We start from the raw sequence: 11,488 nt of genomic DNA, 5'->3' as shown, positions 1-11,488 counted from the left end.
AAAGTGTGTGGTGTGTGGTATCCAAGCACCCACTATGAACATGGTCAAAAACTTACAATTTGGCTACTTAATGAATCTTGTAACTAAGGACAAACAACACCAACTATTGTTGATACTTTGAATATTAATGTAAATGTAAATATATGTGTTCATTATATTTTAATTCTTTTTTTATTTCGAGAAAACATTCTACTTTGTTTTCAACCTCTCTTAACTTGCAATCGGTGCTTCGAGAACCCACCGAAAATGGGTCATGACTCATAATGTGAGTTTGTAACCCATCCGTTAGGGGTCTTGGAATGATTCTCTAGATTATCCCTTCCATGTTAGGAGTTGGGCCATGGGTCATGGGTGAAGGAACCATTGGTTTACCGCCCCTCAGAGTTAAGTTGAGGCTAGTTTCACATAGTATCATTGTCTTTGAGATTACAATTCTGTTTCTATTTTATCTAAATTTTTTAAATATGGGTTCATTTCCAAATGCATGCTAACATCCTTATTGTTGAATAAATGACTATTATGATTATAAGTCAACTGAGTCAAGTGGAAATAAATTTTGAAGATGAAATTAAAGTATTAATTTTGATGTCATCTTTACCTGAGTTTTGGGATATTGTTATTAATGAGATTCAATCTAATGCCATTAGAAAAAGAATGGTCAACATAAGATATTTAAAACAAATAAATATTTTGTCCTCTGTGATATATCAAATCACTCATTTGAAATTCCTTAATAATAAACCAAGTCTTACATCTTTTATAAAGAAAAGTTCCTTAAATAGAAGTCTTATTAGATACTTCCAAGCATTTAGAGATCAATTAGACACACAGATAAATATTCTAAAAAAAATAGGGGTTAAACTTTTAGTTAACGTAATTTAAGAAACTTATGATTTTTATATTATCAAGGGTTTAATTGAGCTAGGTCGATTCAATCTAGTGGACCCAAGAATTGAACCGAACAAAACCAACCAGTTAGTAACATGATTTAGTGAAAGCATTTTCACGCAAAGTAGAAGCAATAATGGAGGGTTTGAAATAATATAGTTTTCACCCCTTGTTTCTCGAGTGAATATTGAAATAATATAGTTTTAATGTTAAGTTTTGCACGGAAGAAAGAAAAACTGGGATGTAAAGTATTATTTCAATTTGTTTGTAATATACAACAATACATAAATTAACTATAAGAAATATATAAAATTACATGTTCTCTAAGAGCTTCAATCAACACTGGAGGTTACTTCTGCAACCACTCTAAAGGTGCTCAAGATCACAACGAGTTAGATAAAACAGCTCTAGAATTTTGAATCCAATAACTTGAGTTTTACTCGTGATAGGATCTCTCTTCTTGTGGAATCTGCATAAAATAGGAAAAACCATTCCAAAATAAATTTTTACAAGGGGTTCTATGGTGTAGTGGTTAGCACTTTGGACTTTGAATCCAACGACCTGGGTTCAACTCCTGGTAGGACCTTTAAGAACGACAACACAAATTTTCTTTTTTTCAGGAACTAAACCTTAGAGGCAGGGATACCACTTTAGTTATCCTAGGGAGGTAAAGTCATATGGAACGTGATGAGCATTTTCTCCCATATCTTGGTTTCGCTAACTAAAGTTTTCCAATAACTCCCAAACTCCATTACATTATATAACCTCTCGAAATAAGGATTCATACAACATTTCATAAAATAAGATCTACTGAGAAAACCCGAGAAAAGGTCAAATTTTGAGTTGACTTGGACAGTTTAGTTGAACTGGCCATATCATCGTTTTCTTCCTCTCAATAGGAAGAAGATGCGCATTTTTCGCATCGCCGCCATCTGAAACTCGGCCTGTACAGCCACATTTACAGCGTTTCTCTCCTCGATTTCTTCGTGAAACTTAAAGATGGATGTTACAAGAAAGGGCTAGGGATTTATTTGATAACTTCTCGTGGATCGTAGCCTAAGATATTCGCTACCAAAGATCATCTAAAATCTAATTTATCGCTGGAGATAAAACAAAGGATTTCTTATTGGGTAGCCGATTCTAGGGGTTTCAAGGCCCTATTTCTTCATTAAACCCCTTCCATATCCTACCTTCAGGCTAAAGGAATTGGTTTGGAGGAACGTCTTTGAGTGTAGGACCTTAATTTCTAAAAATCGTTCTCGGTATGCAACTCACTTGAAACGCCAGATTTTCGATCTCGTGAGTAGCTTGTTCTACGACGTCTCAGCTCTCGATTCCTTCATCAAGTTTCGAAACCAATTTCCTTCAATTTGGCACGCGCTCGAGGTTATTTTTCTTCGTGGTCTTCTATGGAAGCATTCCTTGGAGGTGTAGAAATTGATTCGAATCATTCTTGCTCGACGAGTCATCATGTATCCTCGGATTGGATTTTAAAGTTTTTCTTGAAGTTCTTCAATGGCGGATTGAATTGGGAGAATGGTTTCTGAGCACTTTCAGCACTCTATTCCTTCATAAAACTTGTGGGTAATCTTGTTGAGAAACTTTAGGAATAAGTTTGAAGAGAAATGGTGGAGGATTGCTCTCGAATTTGGAAGAAATATGAGAGTAGGAGACCCACAATCTAAATGCTTATTGCCTTCCATTGGGGGATCGACCTTTCTCGACTCTTATTCCGTATTGTTGCTCCTACTTCCGACCTTATAGGAGGAGCTTAAACCGACATTGAGAACTCCAGAATCTTCGTTATTTAGAGATCGAACTTTCTGGATAATTTTGTGGAGATATCAACTCCAATCATAGTCTTACCGACCTTGGCTTTGAATACTACTCGTTGGATGTGATGATCCGTGCGTGTTCATTCTAGATCATATCAAATTTTGGAAGAGATCCGACGGTCGAGATTTTAGTTCGAAAGATTTTTCTCGGATGGTCACGGTAGATGCTCTGATTCTAATTAGAGTGGCATTTCTGTAATTATCCATTCTTCCAGTGGTATTTTGGTAACTTGCCATTTTCTGAATATTTTATAATATTTTTCTTGAAAAAATCCATAATTTTTCTACAAATTTCTGATCGCTTTTTTCTTTTTTTTTAATCATTTTTCCCTTTTTTTTGAATATTGAGATTCCTTCTACATAACGAATTACAAATACGTAAAGATTCTTGATAATTGATAAAATGACTTTTTTGCCCTTTTGATTTACTTTTTCCTTTCCAATCCTTTTCAAAAGGCCTTTAACTCCTTGAAATCACTTGTTAGGGTACACGAATGACTTAACTAAGTCCTTTGTTCTTGCTTAATCCTTTAATTTTTTTCCTCTCAATCCTTTGGGTCTTTCATGAAGGGCTTATTTTATGGGAGATAATTTCCTTCATTTTTTGGGTGTTACATATACATACTCGTTACAAACACAAAACAAGAAGTAGACTCAAAAGAAGAACAAAAAATACTAGATTAAAAACAGTGGTTAGTCCATGGCCCACACTCCAAAGTCCGCTCTCATCCATGACCAACTCTCAGTTACTTGAAAAAAAATGATAAACATGGAGTGAGTAAAACTTAGTAAGTAGCCCACTAGTAGGTACTTAATCGCGACCTTAAGCTAGAATATTACTTCTTGTTATGTTTTCAAGATCTTATACTGATCTTTAAAACTTTCCCCTAAAATAACCTTCAATGTTTTCCTCATGAACACAATTTTCTCCCCATCTATCATTTTTTTAACACTTTTGAAAGTTAAAGAGTAGTTTTGATGTTTTTTTTTTTTTTTGAAAATTCAACCGTATTTAAAAAAAAAATTATGAGTATTTTTTTTAGATAAAATGCAAAGTTTAATGGTATTTTTATTAATTTAGATTATAATTTAAAAAACAATACAAATTTTTGTTGATTAAGTTAATATTAATTTTATTAAAATACATAACACCACATCAAAATTAATTTATTTGGACTAAAATTAAAACTAAAAAATCAATTTATTTTAAACTAAAAAATTAATTTATGTTAAAACTAAAAAGTATACTTCGTTCGACTAAAACATCCCTTATCCCAACTATAAAAAATTTAATTCCAAGCTCTCTTCTAATAGACAAACGATTTATTAACCTCTGTTGTAAGATTTCACTTCATCAATTTAAGTAGCGTTCAACTATAAATATCGAATTTTAAAGTATTCCTCGGCAAAGTAAACCTGTTGAAACTATCTATCAAAGGTGTTCCATAATGAGTTGTGGAGAAGTGTTTCCTTCAATTCTAATTTCAATTAAGGATGTCAATGACAAAAAAGTGCAAGAGGCTAGAAGGTTTGTAATGGAAGAAAATAACAAGAGTCATGGACATCGTTTCGTTTACAAACTGTATCATGTGTCTTATTCATGGTTACTTAAATCTCGTTGAATTAGTGCGCCTTTCACATCAGAGACATTTCTGCCTTAAACCGAGCTCTTTGCAATAGTGAACTTATTAAAAACTCTTTGCTTGCTGCAACATTTGCTTGACACAATTGAACCAAAGGAGGGTATGGACGACCATAGCTCACACTGTATTGGTCTCCAATCATGAAGTGTGACGTCGGATCTTTGTGCATACCATATTCATTAACTATAACATTGCAAGAAATTTTTTTTGTTTTGACTGGGCATGCCATATTCTGTTGTTCTTATATATCTTCAGTTAAATGTGATTAAAGTAAAGAAGTATAGACATGGTTTCCAACCAACCCTTCCTTTATAGTTAGTTCGACGAATGGGTTTTTGTTATCATTTTATCGTTAACCCTACCGCTCGATTTTGTGTTATGATATCATACAGGGAATGAGAAGCGACCTTACTTGGACAAAATTATATACCGTTTGATAATTATTGTTGATAACAAAGATAAATTGAATTATAAGCATTTTAAGTTCAAAAGTAACAAATTACTTGTACACTTTTACTTATAATCTTCATATTCTTTATATAGCGATAAGTAAGGGAGGGATAGAAAAGATACTCATAATATCATTATGACTATGTCATATTTCATTAATAAAAGAGAGTAATAGATCCACAAACACACCCACATATATTTCGAGAGAGAGAGAGCTTATTATAAGTAGAGATAGCATTTTAGTAGTCGTATTGCTACTTGGGGACAAGGAACTCGAGAACTTCTTTAAAAGATGAGAGCTTATGAATAGGTGGCGATGGATATATCACATGCACAAAAAGAAAGTTCTGCACCTTTATAATAAAAGACCAAGGAATATCATCGTTATTTATAACTTCTATCACAATAATATAAATTCTGCGAGGACGACATTCTCTAGCCATACCAACCAGACCGTTCACCACACGCTTGTTGATGAAACGATGTCCACTATTCTCGTTATTCTTTTCAACTACGAACCTTCCTGCATTATGCACTACTAGGATATTGACATCCTTAATTGGTATTAAAGCATCTAAAGGCAACCCTTCCACAAGGCTCATTCTAACACCTTTAGTAAATAGTTCCAAGAGACATTGTTAGGCCGATTTTGTTCATGAATACTGAAGAATTTGATATTTGTAGTTGTAGTTGAACGCTACTTAAATTGATGAAGTGAAATCTTACAATAAAGTCTAATAAAGCGTTTGTCTATTAGAATAGGTTGGAATTAAATTGTTTATAGTTCGAGATAATAGTTGTATTCTTTAAGTCATCGAGACTAGTGTTACTAGTACTTGTTAGTATATTTGAGTATAAATATTAAAATGATTAGTTATTAAATATTGTTTGAATTAAAGCTTTTATAATCAAATGATCTTCATAACCTAATTCATAAAAAAATAAATAAAATAATTAGGAAGCATTTATGTGCTAGATCAGAATAAGATGCATAAAAAGAACTTGCAGTAATTACTTTATTCATCGACCTTTAATCTTAAAAGTAACTTAAAATATTGCAATATTGTGATTCAATCGCCTATTATGAAATTAGGGCCAAAATAAAAAATTAATATTTTTAAAAGATGGAAAAATTCATAAGCCAACCAAAATATGTATTCAAAGATGAAGAATTTACAACAACAATCTCAAATAATATTAATTAGCATCTTGTCTTTTGGTTTGTCACATTTTCAACATGAACAAACCTCAATTTCGAGTCGGTGAGTATTATGGATCATAATCGACAGTACTTTGCAAGTAGCTTTGAGCATTCACAAAAGGTCGAAAGTTGAATTTCTTTAGAATGGTAACCAAATAACCGATGATTATTGTTGAATTTCCAAAAAATACACCACAAATTTCATTTATAGATATAAATGGGACCATTGATATAAAACCCTGATTATACAATTGCATCTTCACTAACAAACCCACCTCGGAGTGATCATCTTCACCCGAGGCTGCAAATTAAGAAACCTTCCAGGATTACTCAAGAGTGAACTTTTAAGACAAATGAAGCTATATTTGAGCAAGAAAAATCATGTTACATGTGTCTGGGATACCACGGAGACACCATTGCAAGCAATCACCTTCACCTGAAGATTCTTTGATATTGTAGTTCGATTTATGAGACTCATCCCTCAGATGTGAAAGAGTAGTTATATCCAACACTCAGATGTGAAAAAGTAGTTATATCCAACATTCTTACTTGTGTGCTTCTTACAGTACTCTCAACAAAGAGTAGTTATATCCAACACTCAGATGTGAAAGAGTAGTTATATCCAACATTCTTACTTGTGTGCCTCTTACAGTACTCTCAACAAATGAATCACTTGATCTATTCTACTCTACTTTACTTCCTCTTGATAACGGTGTGGTATTGACACAACTCATATTGCTGATAATCAGCACTTACATCCAAAACTAGAGTATAGCGGTCGACTATCGTCAAGGACCCATTCACCATTTCCATTCCTACCGACGGAAAAGTTTTATTACATTCATTTCTTTCTCCTTTCTAACTTCTTCATTCTCACATTAAACTTTTTTTTATTTAAAAAAAAAATTAAAGGTGAAAAGGGAGAAAGAAGGAAGAAGAAAAAAGAAAACCCTTAATTTTAAAGGCTTATCAAATACTATTTGACCAATGTAAAGAAAGCTTGAGAATAATTTATTCTCATGTCCCTCTTTGACACTTGTTGGATATATATCCGTCCTTCACATGTCATATCATAATCATATCATATCGTAAAAACTTCGTGGTTATATCCTTCCCTAATTTATCATAGCCTTAACATCCTTAGACATATCATAGTTGTGTCGTTACCTGAACGTACCTTAGTCATAATGTTACAGGAACGTATCCTAACGCTATCGTTTTATCAATCTATCATAATCCTATCACTTTCTACCCATAACCTAATCGTATTGTTTTATGAATCCATCGTGACCATATCGTTTTTATCAATTTGTCATACCCATATCACTTCGATACGTAACCAAACCATAACATTTCATGAACATGTCTTACTCGTATCGTTACATTACGTTTAGTGCATCCTTCTCGTATCCTATCTCAAATATACCATTGAACACATGGTACCGTACGTACTATAATACAATTCACATATTATAACATATCATAAGCATATCGATTCACAAACATTTCACACATATCAATATATATGAAACTTGTAGAACCACGGGCACAGTCAGCATCAATTATAACCATACGGATGGTAAGGCCACCTACCTGATTAGCTTAGGCTGGTGTCCCTAATTTATCCTTAAGAAAGTTCGATTTGTCCTTTGTATTAAAGTCAACCTATATGAACATGACATCAATTTCAATCATTTCTCTAAATTTTATGATGCTCTAGTGTTAGATTTCATGGAAATATTGCATGAGCAAAGTCTTGAAATGTCTATATATCAAAACTGTTTTAACACTTTCCAAATTTTGATTTTTGGCTGTTTTTGTTTTTGTTTTTTTTTTTACTTGTGTTCCTAATCTTACTTCGGTGTGTTTGTTACATTTTTATTTTATTTTTTTAATTATGTTAGCAATTAGTCAATTTAATGAATTCATGCTTTATGTTTATTTATTTATTTTTTAATTATGTTAGTCATTACTTTTGGCTATTCATGGACTTTCTAAATTAAAGATTTTATTTCTCTTTGATCAAAACCATCCTTAAAGCACAAAATTGAAGTTGTAGTTAGTCAATTATAATATTTGACATGCTAGTTTTCAAACTACTTTAAATGGGTGTAAAGAAAGCATGAGAATAACAGTGTCACTAATCTGACACGTGTTGAGCATATACTGAACACTTGTTAATACAATGGATACATTACAAATTTATAATTCATCGTATCAGAAACTTTTCTTTGAATATATTTTGAGAGTGAAAATTACATTAAGCTTTTTTTTTTAAGTATACAAATATATAAACTTATTTATATGAATTTATGTCTAATATAAAATTGATAAATTTTTTGAAATAATTCTTTTTAATTAATGTATCATTATCACATCGGTGTCCTAGTTTTTTAAGAATGACATGTTACTATTAAGAACAGAAAAAGAAAACGGAAAGATCAGAAGAATTGGGAGAAATCTCTCATCCAATTGAAGAATGACTAAATCAAATCTAATTCAAATAACTAGATCAAATCTAATCCAAATAACTCAATCAAATCTAATCCTAACAACCCCTCCCTTAAACTGAACACGAATAGTAATCAGTTTATATCTACGACCTCATACCAAACTTCCACCGGATAACTTCATCAATTCTCATGTGCCATTTCTGTTTATTGCTCCAGATCCATAGCTTGCCTCCATTTCTCACTCTTCAATGCTTCTTTAAAGTTTACAAAGTTTGCAGGTTCAGTAGGGGTAAACATGGCTGAGCTTCATCGTCTTCTTACCAAAAAAAAATTTCTCCTATTGCATAGTCTCTCATCCAGACTGCTTCATGAACATCTTCACAAAAATCTTCTCCTATTGCATAGTCTCTCATCCTGACTGGTGGTCTCTTATTTCTCGACTTATTCGAGCTAGGAGAGCTTGCTTCAGCCAAAGAGCCAGATGAAATATTTTACTCTGCAGTATTTTCATATGCCGCTTCTATATCATTATTTTCATCTGCCGCTTCTATATCATAGAGTCCGTAAGCTTTTGACTCTTCACTAACTCCCAGCACAACATAACTCAAACTCTTATCATCTAGCTTAGTTCTCTGAGATGCCTCCTCTTTTTGTCTCTGAATCAACTCGAGCTCACAATATTGTTTTTCTTCCTTCCGCTGCAGCTCCAGAACTAATCGTCGTTGTGCTTTTTCTACCATTCTTCTATTCTCTTCCAGCATTTTATCTAGCTCTTCTCTCTCTTTTCGTGCTTGTTCTTCTTTTTGTCTTGTAGCAGTTAAAGCGGCTTCTTTCTCTTTGTCAAGCTGCACATCAATATCATCAAACAACTTTGTGCGACCTTCCTCTATTCTCCTCTGTATTTCTAATTTAGTCGCTTCAGAGTTTAGCCTTTCTTCAACCTTCTTCTGAATTAGTTTTTCCATCCTCCTAGCTGCATCTTCTTCTGAATTAGTTCTTCCATCGTCCTAGCTACATCTTCTTCTAACTTCTTCAACTCTACTTCACGCCTTTTCTTCTCTTCTTCTTCTTTCTTAAGCTTCTCTATGGAATGATTCCGATCAGTGGATGCACAACTAGGACTGGAACTGAACGATATGGGGAAAGGAGATAACGAGGAAGACCTACTTCTACGTTGGCGGCTGAGGGAACTTGAACGGCTGCTTCTCCTAGAATGGGTAGTGGAATGATAGGGGGAAGGACTTGGGTCCCTTCTGCTTCTCTGACTATGGCGATAGGAATTGGAGTGGTGAGTGTATGACAGAGACCTTGAACCACTTCTTCCCATAAGTTTCAATTGAGTTTGAGTGTCTGCTACAGGCTGAGATATAGCATGCAATACGAACATTCGATTCAAAGACATCTTTGTCTCTATGATTAAGCCTCTCTCAGGATGAAACACCTTGTATGTTCCATTTTGAAACAAAAAGGTAACCCCATTTGCTTGCAATTTACCACTACTCAACAAATTGTTCCTCAGGTCTGGCGCATAGAACACTCCTGTGATTATCATTATGATTCCGTTCACTTCCAGCCGTACATTACCCTTTCTGGTTACAACCATGCTTGACATTCCCATTGAAAATGTTCTAGCTTGTGACAGTTATAGCACTCCACTATGGCATTGTTGAAGGTTTGTTTGCCTCGTCCCCTTCCTCTACCTCTAAAGCTTCCACGACCTTGACTCCTTCCTCCAGCAGACTGCACAAGTGGACTCTCCATCGACATACTTTTATTATGACACACTTAGAAGACTGCTGCTTCTAGTTTTAACTAGTTTAGGGCATGGCTCTGATACCAAATTGTTAGGAACAGAAAAAGAAAATTGGAAAGATCAGAAGAATTGGGAGAAATCTCTCATCCAATTGAAGAATGATTAAATCAAATCTAATTCAAATAACTAGATCAAATCTAATCCAAATAACTCAATCAAATCTAATCCTAACATTTACCATATCTATTTGGTATCATATTTATGTCTCGTATCTTTATCTCATTTTTATCTTTGTGACTCTGAGATATTTTGCTTTTATAAATAGATATCTTCACGAAAATAAGTTTAATTTATGTTGAGATGGAGAACAAAAATTGACACTTAAAGGACGTTGATACTTGGGACTGAGAAAATAATCAAATAACGAACCATATTTGAGAGAGGATAACTTTTTTTTTTTTTAATCTTTGGGAAACAAGAAAGAATAAAAATTAAAACATGGCATGAATGACATCTTCTTGAATCTTTGTTTTGTTCTCCTAGATGTATATAAAAAAAATCTTATATATTTTTAGATATAATTTAAGATTACCTATTTAATAAAACTCCATCCAAACTTCTACTCATAAATTTAATTATTATTTGTATACAATTGTTAATATGTAAGAAAATACACGTACAAAATGTTTATACTATTGGTAGTACACTAGTCTCGGTTGTTTGACTAAAACAATGCAACCATTGTCCAAACTAAAGAATTTGATTCGAAGCTATCTCCTAATAGAGGGAGGCTCAATTAGACTTTGTTGTAAGATTCGACCCTATCAATTTGAATAGCGTTCTCCAACTATAAATATTGAACTCTAAAGTATTCACGAGCAAAGTAAGTTTGTTGAAACTATCTATAAAAGTGTTCCAAAGTGAGTCGTGGAGAAGATTTGCCTTAAAATCTAGTTCCAATTAAGGATGTCAATGATGAAGAGAGGTTTGCCGTGGAAACTTTCAGAGGTGGTAGATATAATTTAATCTACAAGCATGTGGAGAATGGTCTTTTCAGTCCCATATAAGCTTTGACCCCAAATTTTATATTATTGTGATAGAAGCTATAAATGACAACAATATTCATTGGTCAAATATTGCAATTGTGAAGAAGTTCCGTCATATGCATGGGACGCTACCGCCATCCTATAAGCTCTTATCTTTTGAGGAATTCATCAAATTCCCTCTCCGTAGTATAAGCAAATTCTTCCCTCTCCACAAGTAGT

General features: G+C 33.3%; 1 protein-coding gene and 1 non-coding gene across 2 annotated transcripts; one reads left to right on the top strand and one right to left on the bottom strand.

The window, feature by feature from the left end:
- Positions 1 to 1,402: 1,402 nt before the first annotated feature.
- On the top strand, positions 1,403 to 1,474 carry TRNAQ-UUG. The gene has a single exon. It is a non-coding gene; the product is annotated as a tRNA-Gln (tRNA).
- A 7,631-nt stretch (positions 1,475 to 9,105) lies between these two features.
- LOC111439814 (uncharacterized protein At1g10890-like) lies at positions 9,106 to 10,073 on the bottom strand (the record flags this gene model as incomplete). Its single annotated transcript, XM_023077321.1, has 3 exons — positions 9,976 to 10,073; positions 9,499 to 9,789; positions 9,106 to 9,466 (listed from the first exon to the last, which is right to left on the bottom strand). Coding segments are annotated over exons 1-3 (750 nt in total), but the record flags the coding sequence as incomplete, so codon positions are not given.
- Between the last annotated feature and the right edge of the window lie 1,415 nt (positions 10,074 to 11,488).

The sequence above is a fragment of the Cucurbita moschata genome, unplaced genomic scaffold (assembly GCF_002738365.1).
Source record: "Cucurbita moschata cultivar Rifu unplaced genomic scaffold, Cmos_1.0 Cmo_Scf00110, whole genome shotgun sequence".
Lineage (NCBI taxonomy): Eukaryota > Viridiplantae > Streptophyta > Magnoliopsida > Cucurbitales > Cucurbitaceae > Cucurbita > Cucurbita moschata.
The sequence above is the reverse complement of the archived record's forward strand: the minus strand, read 5'-3'. Positions and strand labels throughout refer to the sequence as shown.